Below are 13,631 nucleotides of genomic sequence, written 5' to 3'. Positions count from 1 at the left end.
TTAATTGCTGTGGTTATACAGCAGTTTACGCTGTCAAATAGAAATATTTCAAAGACGACCGAAGGAATTAAATGAATTTCTCTGTGTCTAACTATCTATGTCTGCAGGTTTTTCTGTGGCAGTTTTAGAGGAGGATGGGGTGCAGCAGCTCCAAGTTACTGAAGTGAAAGCAGGAGGAATGGCTTCAGCGAAAGGTACACATTTTATGCATACGTTGACATGTGTAAAGGAGATTAACCCGTTACTGTAGCACACTTACAAGTGATGCTTATAGAGAACGCATTCCCAGCCAAGAGATGCTAGAGTCAAGAACAATGGCCAAAGTGATGTTTTTATGCTTTTATTCTGAAGGCATGACGTTCCAAAACCTTTATCCATAAAATAAAAAAAACAAACAAACCATAAAACAAGAACAAAGAGATTTTATAAGGCGTTGATTTGTGGCTGTTTTCTATTCTACTCTCTGCTTTGCACTGCTGGGTCTGGAGATCAACCCCCCCCTTCACCGGTCCCTATCTTCTAACTGAGACAGTGACACTCTAATGGGTTTGAGAAACATATGGCTGCTTGGTAGATACAACACTAATGTATAGAAAATAACATGCCCCAAAACTAAGCCCCAGGGTCAGACCAAGGTTACTCAAGTGTGAGATTGTGCCCTCTAGTGTATTAGCAATCTGAAAGCTGCTATCTTAGCAGGCTGCCAAAAGACACAGGACTCAGTTGATGTTAGAAGTAGAAAAAGATTGAAGCATCCACATACGACAAAGCATCTTATTGCAATCTGGGCACGATATTCTGCTGAATCACAGAGTTAGATGCAGTTTAGTGGGTCCACATGAACACTGTGATGAGCCTGTGTGTATGTGTGTGGTTTATTAACAGTGCAGAGAGTGAATGGGGAATTGAAAGACATCACGCTTGATTTTCTGCAGGGTACATGCAGAAACCAGGCCAGCACTGGACAAGGAGCCCCAAAGGGTCTATTTCTCTCTCACTCTTTCACTGTAATTCCCGTTTCCCCTCCTCACACAGCAGAACACACAAAGGCACATCCATGCATTGCACACAGGCATACACACGCAGCCGTATATGACCAGAGGGGTTATCTCTCTCTGCCCAATAAAGCCTCTGCTACAGCTGACACTTCACATTTCAGACAACTAGGTCATAACTTAAGGCTAAATGTGTGCCTTATGCGTCTATATGTATGTAACTGTGTGTTGCTGTTCTATGAGAATCCTACTGAATAATGTCGCTGCTGTCTCTGTTGCAGCAAATAATTTAAAATGAGACTGAAATAGGAAGATAAGCTCATACTCACAGATGACTGCAGTCAAAACATGTCCAAAAATCCCCTTGTGTGTTACTAGATGAGATGAGGCTGCTGCCACATCTCTAAACAGCTGTCACAGCCAATTGGGTTTATTGATAAGGTTAGCTGCTAATTGGATTGCTGATTGAGTGATGATTCTCAATTAACAGAATGGGGCACAGGTGCTTGAGAGGAGGAGCAGCAAGACAAAGAGCAAGGCTCAAACTGAAGCTATGTTCCAGTGTTTTGTTTGTTCACCTATTGTACCATGAAGAACGTATACACACAGTGGGCAGGGCAGGACAGGACAGGACAGGAATAGACAGACATTGTACTTTGCCTCTTAAACCCACCCCGTCTTGTTAGATCAGTATTTGCCTCAGGCAAGCAATCATAGAAGGATGCATTTTTGATGTGATGGAATACATTTGCATCTCGGAGCACCTGATTAGTCTCCGAGGTGCTGCTGGGAAGTATGGTGCAAAAGTTTTGTTTACATAAGTCATCTGTGAGCAGTGCTTTTGAGCGGCCCATAGGAATTCTGCTGTTGGTTGGATGTTTTTTGGGTCATGAACTCACAGATAATGCTTTTACTGACTGTGCATTGTTTGAAAACTTTCTCTACAATAATTTATTTCATATTGACTTTGTTTCTTAAACTGTTTTTTACCATATGCTTAGTGAAATTTCACATTTGTTACATTTTTTTTGCCCGATTCTCTGTCAGGTTTGAAAGCAGGGGATGAGATTCTGTTACTTAATGGTAAAGAGGCATCTGCCCTCCAGAAGGATGACATGATGTCTGCATTTACAAACCAAACCCTGACCTTGAGCATCAGCACCCTGCCCCAGTTGGATCCTCGGATGGTGTGCTCCTGTCCACCCCGGCGCTCTGATGTGGAACAAAACCTAGCCACAGACATTTTTTCCCAGAGCCAAGGTAAGGTTTCCTGTCTCAAAAGATTTGGGGATCAGTTGAATAAGCTGTTTGCTTTTTAAAATAATCTACATGTAAGCAGTTTTTCTTAGTTGATATTTATATACTGACATATTTACTTAGACATGCATAGTTCTGAATGAATGACAATAAAGGAAAAAGAACAAAATGATTCTTCCTTTTTTTGTCCTTAGCATTGCATTCACATATCTTGTGTTGCGTGATCATTCACCCTCTAAAACCCAACTTTCTGTGGTGAAAAAGAGAGGTTTCAGATACATCTTTTGCATGCAGTGAGGTGAACAGGGCGATCTACTAATTATGCATGGATGCTGTCTGATAACTAACCTGCAGGCAGCCGCCATCCTTCCTTTGACCTGCTCTTTTTATTTGTGCAAGGGCATCATTTGTATTCCTTATAAACCAGGACTTGCAATGCGCAGCCTGACAAGCTGGCATTGTTTGGAACTCGGAGCAATATGAATATTAATATGAATCCTTCAGCAGCGTGGAGCTGTCATCATGCAGGATATGCCATATGCAAAGGGTCAGATGGAGAGAAAAACACTTAAGCAGCCAGATGGAGGTTATTGATGATGTCATGCTTTGAGGACACAGGTGTATAAAAGAGTTCTTCAGCACAGAGACTTTAAAATGGAAGGAATAATAACTAATTTTACTAAACAGTGATATCATAATAAGAAACACTAAAGGTTATAGGAATCTTTAATTGCTGTCACTTTAATCCAACACAAAGAGGATGCTATTAAATTATTATTTTCATTAAAAAGTTACGACTACATACTTGTGACCTTTTAAAAATCAGCCAGACTCACCCAGGCTCTCAAAGTAAATGCAGATGAAGTGCACAAATAAATGAAAGCAGCTTGGTATAGGTATGTGTATGTGTAGTCTTCTTTGTCAGCTTTGCCTTTTGTCCTTTTTGTAGAAGACATCCTGGATGATGTGTCAGGTTTGCCACTGGAGAGCCCAGATGATACTTATGAGGAGGAACCTTGTCTGTCCTTGCAGAGCCACAGGGATCATCCGGAAGATAAAACTTGCATTGGGACTGGATACAAAGTAAGATATGTTTTACAAAGCCACAGTTTCACACACCAAGCCAGGTAAAAAATTCAGACATGCAAAAATAACAGTTTAGCCCAACAGAGGATGGAGTTTTTGGTGCTCAGTGTTTGATGTTTTGGCAGCTTTAGTCTTAGCTTTCTTAGTCTTTGATTTGTTGCATTGTCATCTTGCAGCCTGACATCTTCGGGGACATTTCTTACATTTCATGCCAGACAGCAAAGGAAAACACAATCATTTGATCAACAATCCAACACAGGCTGGATTTATGTTTGAACAAATTTCAGCAGTCGCTTTGCTTTCATGTTTTATATAGGAAGAGTTTGCCAAACTAAGTCTGAACAAAGCTAAAAGGTTCAATAGAATGAGTGCTGGATGAAAAAATTCAGCAGATACGAGAAGTGATTGACCGGCACACCAGTAAGCCCTAGCATGATACTTAATGTGCGATGCTTTTCCTCAGACTTCTAAAGAAAAGATGCACTATGATCTCATCTCCCCTGGGTTACAATTGATCAAACAATGTAAAAAATGCATCACTATCTACACAACCAAATGTATCCAAGTTATATGTTATATACAAGGTATCTAGTTTAACATTAAAAAAAAACATACACCAATTATTGTTTGTGTTATATACAGGACTATATACAGGAATAACACTATGGGCAAAATTACACATACAAAAAAAGGTGTGTGTAAAACGCCACATAACAAAACAGCAGTGTGGCTATTTTTGCAAAAGGCTGTCACAAAAATGTTGTAATATCAAATTTCTTATTTATTTCTTTAGGCATGCAGTGTGTTTCTCCAGAATAGTTTGTCTTTCCCTCTGCGTGAATGATTTATTATCTCAGCTCCTACAATATCCAAGAACATTGTTTTGCTGAAAAACTCACAATTAGTTGTTTCTGATGCACACTGTGGTGTTTAACTATACCTTTTTAATGAGCTAGTGATTTGTTAATCTATGCCAATCCATAAGGATATGTATGCATGTATATGATGCAGAATACAAACTGACCTTCTTTATTTTGTAGTTTCCCACATAGGGGTCACTGAATAACTGTGAAATGGCATTGTTGGCAATGACCACATGGGTCATTTCCACAGGGGGTCACAATGACACAATAATCCGCTTCAGTTTCTTTTAAACTTGTAGTAGCAAGACACAGTTAAATACGTACAGACACACAACAGTTGATTTATGCTCTTTTTTGTGTAATTTTTCCAGATCCTGTTAAATGCAGGAACGTGTGTGGATTTTCTGATTACTTTGCTTTGAATTGTTTCTGCATGTCACATGAAACCAGAAAAAAAGTGTTGGTCTAAAAAGATGGGAGATTCTCAGTGGATTTTCTGTTGTCACAGTCATAATATATAGGGCATATATAAGCCCAACATGATGGTTACAGTGAGTCTGTGAATCCTACGGATTTAACACTGTAATCATAACCATATTCTTCCTCCGATAACAGTTTTCTGTGGTGCTGACAGCATATTGCATTAGCAGCACCGTATTCATAGCAAAATGTAGTGTGTATGTGTCTTGGCACATTAACAGATGTGCACATAGTACGTGTTGGGTGCGAGTGTGCGTTCTGGAACACTGAACTGGAGACAGGTGAGTGAACAGCATCACTTTCTAATTAAGATTATGTCTGGACTGATCAGGGTCGACGTAGTGATTGCTGGGACAGGCCGTGTGCCATCCACTCTCCTTCTGATACGCTTGTCACTTCCATTACCATGGCACTGTCTGATAGCCAGTAACCACCGGAAACATTTTTTCCTTTTTTGGACCAGTGTTGATAACCTAGGCATGAACAAAGAAGAAAGGGAAGGGACATCGCTGTATTCACTCTTCATTTTGTGTCAATGAGTTTCAATCTCAAGGGAGAGCTAATGGGTGAGGTCAAATGCAGCTTCAGTGAAGACTCCTCCATGATTCTGGTGTGCCAGTTTTAGAAGTGAGTGAAATACTTAAAGAAAAGCTTGCCTTGCTCTTGATATAGATGAGACTCTAATTTGAACTCATGATGAAAGAAAACATTTAGTTGAAGATGCCGCACAAAACTTTCTGAAACTCTTCGCAGTTTTTAATTAACATTGAAAATTGCTTTGCCGTTTTAACCTCACAGTTGTTCTTCTGTGTATCTGCTGTATGGTTAAATTCAGTAATCAGTCAAAACTGGGATCCGAAATATATGGCCAACAAATCCAAAGCCTTTTCGGGGAATCGACCTCTTTCAGCCACACAGCCATACAGGCTAATGTACTTGACTAATCGGGATTGTTTATAAGAGGAAAAAATATTCACTGCAAACCAGTAAACAAGAATAGAACACAAGTGTTAAGTCAGTGATCTTCATCTCACCTTTGTGTCTTTCACCTCCTGCTCTCGTCTAACACGAGCTGTCTGATTTGTGCCCTGCTGCTTTTTTCCATCCTTTCCTTTCATCTTTACCTTTGCTGTACCCCTAATTTCCTTAGATTTTTGATTTACTGTCATATTATTTTCCACATTGAGAGCAACAATGTGACCATGACCATCAGACACAGCAGCTCTTTTCTTTTCATCCAGCACCTTCATCTGCCGTCTTGTTTTGAATGCCCTTTCTTTCCTTCTGTCCTTGTAGTTTCATTCTGATCTTGGGTCTTTTTCCACCCTCCTCCTCACGAACCCCCTGCTGTTCATTACCATAAACAACATGAGGATGCCGTTGGCACTTAAAACAGCCCCGCTCCCTTAGCTCTCCAGCCGGCTGTGGGCACTGACCTTAGCCTGAACACTTGGATGCTCAATCCAAACTTGCCACAGACTGCCAAAACTGTGGCATTTTCTTCAAAAACAAACACACATTCACCCAAACTATTTGTCCTTTCTTTATGTTGATCAGCCTTTTGTTTCTCAAGTCTCCTGTTTGGAAAAGCTTCGAAGTGCTGCGGATTGCGTCTTACCTCATTTCACCCAGCGCCTGCGGTGCCATGGTGGCAGAGGAGTGAGGAAAACGAGGCAAAGTGGGACAATTTTAATTATCCCCACATTCTAATTACTCCATTCTCCACAGTGTTTCACATCATTTAGTGGAGATAAATGAGTGTCTGGCTAGCCGGGGGATATGGGAATGTTCATTATTTTAGACAAAGCACAGAGCAACCTCCCCGCTATGATAAACCGACCAGAGAAAAAAGCGCCGATTTCTCAGGATAACGGTGATAGTAGAGATGTCGGTGATTGCTAGTGTTCTCCAAGGTGTAATCAGCCTCACTGACAAGTGTGATAATAATTTACAAATGTCTAATAGTTTGGCTTGAGGGCATTTGAAATAGAAAATACATTATTCAGTGTTTGAAGGGTGGTGTGCAATTTTTATCAAGGTTTGTTTTTGATTTATTCTTGATGATATAATTCCAGTTGTTCATTTGGAGTTAGTCTATTTGTTTAATATAATTATTATAGCTTCTGGCTATTATGACTGTATAAGTGGCACAAGTCTTCAGTTATGCTTTCACTTGCCCCCCTTCCCTCCAATCGGGCCTTTTCACCTTTGTCTCAGATGCTGTTGTTCTTCCACAGAAATTCCACTGGAGGGAGCACTGTGCTGATTTATGAAGCCTCTAAGGCAGCAATAATCTTCACAAAGTCAACACTGAGGATGCAGAAATAACACATCAATTTGTATGTTAGTGTTAGAATATTTTGGTAAACACACACCAAGAAAACACATTCTTTCTGATGGTTTTCCAAAATTTAAATAAATTCAAATGTACACGACTTAATCCTCTAATGCTGTGTTATCAGAACTGGCTGGTTGCTGCTGTTTAAGGGAATAAAAAAAAGTGCCTCTAACTTTTTTCACCCATTACAACTTTGAGTTGAAGCCTGTAGTCTGCAAATCCACGGCTCTGAATTCGAAATGTTCCTGTGCAGATTTATGAAGACTCATGTCGTAACATAATCATGCTTTCAGATTATATGATTTAAGTCTCTCTCTGTATATCCCATCAGTCCTTGCAGGGATTTATGGATTTGCATGTTTTCCTGATCTCCAGTGAAATTGAACTTCAAGACATATCCTCCTTTCCTTTCCTTTCCTTTCCTTTCCTTTCCTTTCCTTTCCTTTCCTTTCCTTTCCTTTCCTTTCTCCTCCCTCCCTCCCTCCTTCCTGTCCATGCTCAAATATTGACAAGTAAATGCTTGTTCTTTTAGACAAACACTGTGCAAGGAGGCATTGGAGGCACGTCCGTAAGAATTGCTAGACATTTCCATTTACTTATACGTGTGTGTGTTTATTGCATGTCAAAATTCACTGCATAGCTGTGAAATGATGTGTGTGCTGTGCTTCTGTGTGCCAAGTGTGTGGATATGAGCAATCTCTGGTTATTCTGGCTCTCGCTCAGCATGGTTTCAGCTGATGGGTGTTAGAGCAGGTTTGTGCTTGCCTCCATGCTCCTCTGTCATACTAGACTTTCCTCCCTGTCTGTTCCGAGTCAAGGATATAGTACATTTAGTCACTGTGCTAATAAAGACTGCATGTGCTGGACTTGGAGAAAAGCTGCGACTCTCTTTCTCCACTCCAACTGTTGTTTTTATAAAAAGGATTAAAGTTTATCGTTTATGTGGAATATACTTATTTTTTGCCATTTTCAATGTTCAGAAAGAACTTATTCTGACCTGTGTGACATAGTTTCTGGAAATGGCAAGAACTGGTTTGACTGTGGGATGCATAGTCGATGCATTAGGGCACAAACTTTTTCTGAGTTGGTTTCCACGTGTTCTTTTTGTCGTTATTCTAGAAATAATTGCGTTAACCACGGTATTTCTTAAAACCCATTTCCAAACGGAGCGCAAGTTCAAATACAAGCATGTAGTGACATAAGTCTTTCTCAGCAGTGATGAGTGAGAGAGAGAGAGAGAGAGAGAAAGAGAGAGAGAGAGAGAGAGAGAGAGAAGGCAGATGCCTGTTGGAGTGTTTGGCTCCCACCACCCACTGCCTCTTCAACACCCATTCTCTCCTCCCTCCTTTCTCCTCCCATCTCTTCTTACATCTCTCATGAGGGTGTGAGGTTTGATCTTGTTATTTAATGTTTTGTTCTACGCCGCCTGCCACCGCTCCTCTCAAACACCTGGACAGAAAAGTGGAAGAGGCAACGAGGACAGATACGAGGCAAAGAAGAGAGTGGAGACTGGCGCTCAGGGCAGCATGCAGAGACAGCCGGTGGATTGAAAAAATAGAAAGTGATTGGATAGACGCTGTAGGATAAGGTGACATGGGAGTGCTGTTGTTCATTGCAATCTGTTCTGTTCAGTCTGCCTAATGACCCATTTGTTCAGCTGCCACAGTAATGATTTTACCAGCTGCAGTGTTTTGCAGAGCAGGGTGAGTGTTGAATAGCAGGCATCTCCTTTAGCACTTCTGATCAGTTTAGCTGGACAAGTTCGGCAACTCTACATTCTGCACAGGGCAGAAAAACACAGCCTTCCCGGGGCAGAGGAAGAGTGGAAGCACTCTGGAATTGAAAAGCAGGACAGGAAATGAAAACCTGATTTCTCGTCGAAACTTCACCTGCCGGGATGTCCGCTTTTAGGAGAAGAAGAAATTCTAAGCCACCGACCGAATCCATCTATGACATGTTACAGCTGGTGAGCTGTGTGTGTGTGTGTGTGTGTGTGTGTGTGTGTGTGTGCGTGTGCGCGTGTGTGTGTGTGTGTGAGGTGGCTTGTGTTGTGGATGCAATCCCACAAAGGTTAGTGATAATGTCATGGTATTGTACCAGCAATGCTAAGCTTATGCTTAGTGCAATCCCTAGTTGTACAACCCTTTTTAATATTTTATGTAATATTTGTATCTTATGACACATTTTGAGTGTATGAGCTACCCTTTTTTTTTAGACATTATTATTATTATTATTATTATTATTTACTATATCGTGTTTATATCTCAGTGGCATGGGGAGTAAAATGGCATCGATTCTGGACGAGCTAATGACTGTTATACTGCACATTAGAATCTGCGATCGAAGCTTGCACTTGTTTGTTTTGGGGTTTAAATAAACCCCAGATAAATAGTCATTGAATCCTATTAGTTATGCTCTTCACAATTTTCTCTATGTCACTTAGATTGCCAGTGTGAAAGTTAGTTATTGGTCATGGTGTGGCATCATGTTGCCATTCTTCTTCTCCTTCCTCGTTCCCCATCTCTTGTCATCTGTCTCTGCCACTGCCCCATCTGCCACTCGGCAGTCAAGGGCGAGACCTCGCTTTTAGGGCCAAAAATGGCAGTGTCATTGCTCGGCTTGTTGTGTTTAGAAACACGAAGGAATTCTCACTGCACAGATCGCAGCACATTCATCCTTGCATGCTTTTCCGGTCCTTAGTATTCTGTTTTCGGTGAACAAGATTTAATGTCTGATAAAACTTGTTCTCGGCGATGTGTAAGGTCAGTTTGGGGAGTTTAAAGGGTCTTTATTGTGGATATGTTTTTTAATGCGGTTATTACCTTTGTAAGCAATGTAAATTATTTGGATGCTACACAAAATTCAGTTACCTGTGTCATTTTACTTGTATTCAGACTTTTAGTTCATTTTGTGGTAAGTGTTTATTATTGTGACTGTAGTTAGTTAGTGATAGGACTGTCGATAATCTTTGTTTGCCCAATTCTGCTGTGCAAACAAGTGTGTGTGTGTGTGTGTGTGTGTGTGTGTGTGTGTGTGTGTGTGTGTGTGTGTGTGTGTGTGTATAGCAAACTTGCAAAACTGGTTTGAATACCACAATGGAAAATTATGTTTGTCATTGCTGCAGTCCAGCAGGAGACAAGGCATTGAATCAGTAAAGACAAGCCACTTCCCCAGCTGACCAGTTTATGTAAATCAGCTATCAGCAGCACACAGTGAGGTGTACTGCCATATCAGAGATTACAATAAGTAAACACTTTCACTGAACCCATAAAAATGATAGTTTTGTAACATATGTTCTCAAAAGCGCTTCCTTGAGTAACACTGGTGGCATCCCGTTTAAGTAAATGGCGATTGAAATAGGATCAAACCTGTTTTGTGCTGCCTACAGATAATACAGATTTAAACTTGCATCATCAATCAGCTTGACACGACTCAGTTTGTAGTTTTACTTTGTGATGGTTTTAGTGTCTTTGTTTGTCCCTTAGAGTTTAAATTACCTGTAGTTTTCTTCTCGATTACATTCTTTTGCCTTTCTTTAAAGGTTGCTTTATAAATGATTAACATGTACACTGGAAATAAACAATAAAGGTTCAGTGTCATCTCTGGACAGGAGGACTGGTAATTAATGAGATTTTTAGAGTTGAGCTCTCTTATAGTTGGTGTTAGAAAGAGAATCTATAATATGCACATGTACATCTATTTTTTTCTAGATTTCTCAGAAGAACTCAGTCCTTGTGACAGCCTGCCTGGGCTTGCAAAGAAAACTATTGAACTCTGGGTTTGAATTCAGAGACACCTCTTTACCTACAGGAAGTCTGTTGTAGAAAGTATTGGCAGATGCTGGAAAGACTCATAACCATTGGTGCAGCAGGGAGACATGCTGCTGTATTACTTGTAGAACATTAGATTTTTTTTAAAAACACACTCAGCCTGTTGGTTTGGATGCTGCTGCTTTTTCACTTTGTCCATTTTTCAATATGCAGCGCTCTGTTGTGTTCATGTTCATAATATATTCTTCTCAGTGTTTGGTTCCAGTGTGTAATGTTATGGATGATGTGTGACATGTGTTTCTGGTCATTACTGAACAAGTTCTAAGAGTAATATCAGAGAATGCTGGTTTTATAGTTGCAGAAAAGGAGCAGGAGGCGACAAGTCCCTTATTAGGTCTGCTAACAATCTGAATCTAGCAGGTTTCTTCATGTTTGGTATGTCTGTGAAGGTTCTCAGTCATCCAGGCCATTGTAGTCTAAGGAGCTTGGAAAGAAAAGCTTCTGGACTTCTTTAAGTTGTTTGAAGACGTTTCACCTCTCATCCGAGAAGCTTCTTCAGTTCTAGGGTCAAATGGTAGAGAGTCCCAGTTTTAAACCCTGTGGGAGTATCCCCCCAAGAGGGACAATGGACCCCCCTAATGATCCTCTACCTAATCGCACGAGCCAAGGTGTCAAAATGGGTGTGGGTCACAATCAGCCAAGGTTTCGGGTGGGCTCATTGTGAAACCTAACCACACCCTATCATTTCCTGAGGTCAGATGGCTCAGGATGTGAGTGGGCGTTAAGGCGTCTGGGAAGGGATCTCAGAACTGGATGGCAGACAGTTCGTGTCGCAAGCCACCGCCTCTGTTCAAAGATGGTCGTTCACAGAGGACATAGATGGCTTCTTTCTCTTCCTCAAAAGAGGACCCTCATTTGACCCTAGAACTGAAGAAGCTTCTCGGATGAGAGGTGAGGCGTCTTCAAGCAAATTAAAAAAGTCCAGACTCTTTTCTTTCCAAGCTCCTTAGACTTCATGTTTGGTGTCTTTGATACATAGCAGACTGTAGGAATGCGTTTAATGTCTTGTTAATGATGAATGCGTACGTCTCAAAATAAACCTACATATTATAGTCATTTAGTTATTTTATTAATTTTTGTGAGTGGTTTTTAAAGCGGTCCCTTAAAAATTCTGCATGCTCTGCTTCCTTTTCTTTCTGAGCAGAGCACAGAGCAGGTCACTGTTTTCTGCCGCGGCCTTCATGACATCAATCCCCCCGAGTGCCCGATGTCGTCGTCCTCCTCATCGTCTTCGTCATCCCTTTCTCCGAGCCCTGTGTCGGTTTTACCACCCACAGCAGCCGCGGCCACACAGAAACAGCTCTCCCACGCTGACAAACTGCGCAAGGTCATCAATGAATTGGTGGAGACGGAGAAGACTTATGTCAAAGTGAGTACAGGGTCTCTGAAGTGTTCTTTGAGCGTGCCGCAAGAATGCAGCTACGGTCTCAGACTCACAAATGTTTTGCCAAGTGTGTTCCTGTGTCATCGTCGCTGAAATACTTTTGTGTCAGTGTGAGTTATGTTGAAACCCGCAAGCGGTTGACTTCTATCCATTCTTTAAAATCTTTGCAAATGATTCATTAAATAGCCTTCAAATCAACAGACACAAGACATGCCTCATTCCTCCTCGAGCATCTGATGACAGGCTGATCTTGTTTATATCTGTCTCATTCAGGATCTGAACTGCCTAATAGAGCGCTACTTGAAACCTTTGCAGGAAAAGAGCTTCCTGACTCAGGATGAGGTACTCTTCACTTGATATTTATTATCCAAGAATTGAAATAAACTGCTTAGATACCATAACCTATACACGATTTTTGCTCGAAAGTAGTGCTGACAGTGATGTGTGTTGCAGCTGGACGTTTTGTTTGGTAACCTCGGAGAGATGGTGGAATTCCAGGTGGAGTTCCTACGCACGCTGGAAGATGGAATCAGGCTGATGCCAGACCAGGAGAGGCTGGAAAGGGTGGAGCAATTTAAGGTGAATGAATGTTGATTTTAGACCCAACTGCTTCATTTGGCTTCAAATCCTCTAATTATTTTGTCTCATTTAGGGAACACTCCCCCTTGGTACTGCTGTTTGTATAACGCATAATAAAGAGCTTATGTTAGTCAAAAAAAAAAAGAAAAAGTTGAGACTCTTTCTTATTTAGCAGCTTCTCAAAATTGGAATTTCCACATAATGTGCGTTGCCATCATTTAAATGCGATCATATAATCTTATGATTGTATGTTATACTCGTCTGTTTTTGCAGAAGGTGCTGTTCTCGTTGGGTGGGTCATTCCTGTATTATGCTGATCGCTTTAAGATTTACAGCGCCTTCTGCGCCAATCACACCAAAGTCCCAAAGGTCCTCGCTAAAGGTAAAAACATTAACAGATTCTTGCCTCATGCCAAGCATGCAGTCACCCCTTACTATTTTTAAAAGCAAGTCTTTGCGTTACCTTGTGCCTTACACAAAATAAATCGGTGTTTAAATTTCCGCTCCTCCAGCAAAGACCGATCCAGAATTCAAGGCCTTCCTGGCTGAGAAAAATCCCAGACAGCAACATTCATCCACTCTCGAGTCTTACCTGATCAAACCAATCCAAAGAGTGCTGAAGTATCCACTTCTGCTAAGGGAGCTCTATTCTCTCACTGACCCGGACAGTGAGGAACACTACCACCTGGATGGTAAGTATCCTTTTTTTCATTGAGCATTTAAAACTGTGGTGAAATGGTACATCATCATCTACTCGCCTGCTACATAGAACTTTGTATATTCAGGATATGGTGTTGGTGAATCAATGATTTGGGGTTT

The 13,631-nt window shown here is 41.0% G+C and overlaps 1 protein-coding gene across 1 annotated transcript in view; it reads left to right on the top strand.

The window, feature by feature from the left end:
* The window catches only part of LOC308386658 (rho guanine nucleotide exchange factor TIAM1-like), a 50,877-nt gene that overhangs the window by 30,577 nt on the left and 6,669 nt on the right, over positions 1-13,631 (top strand). Inside the window, exons 15-22 of the mRNA XM_080866358.1 lie at positions 108-194; positions 2,043-2,255; positions 3,202-3,335; positions 11,994-12,218; positions 12,507-12,575; positions 12,687-12,812; positions 13,086-13,194; positions 13,325-13,504. Coding sequence (XP_080722484.1) covers positions 108-194; positions 2,043-2,255; positions 3,202-3,335; positions 11,994-12,218; positions 12,507-12,575; positions 12,687-12,812; positions 13,086-13,194; positions 13,325-13,504 — 1,143 coding nt within the window. The remainder of the gene's footprint in view (positions 1-107; positions 195-2,042; positions 2,256-3,201; positions 3,336-11,993; positions 12,219-12,506; positions 12,576-12,686; positions 12,813-13,085; positions 13,195-13,324; positions 13,505-13,631) is intronic.

This window comes from Rhamphochromis sp. 'chilingali' (genome assembly GCF_963969265.1).
Source record: "Rhamphochromis sp. 'chilingali' genome assembly, chromosome: 19".
Classification (NCBI taxonomy): domain Eukaryota; kingdom Metazoa; phylum Chordata; class Actinopteri; order Cichliformes; family Cichlidae; genus Rhamphochromis; species Rhamphochromis sp. 'chilingali'.
Note: the sequence above shows the minus strand (reverse complement) of the source record. Positions and strands in the feature narration are given on the sequence as shown.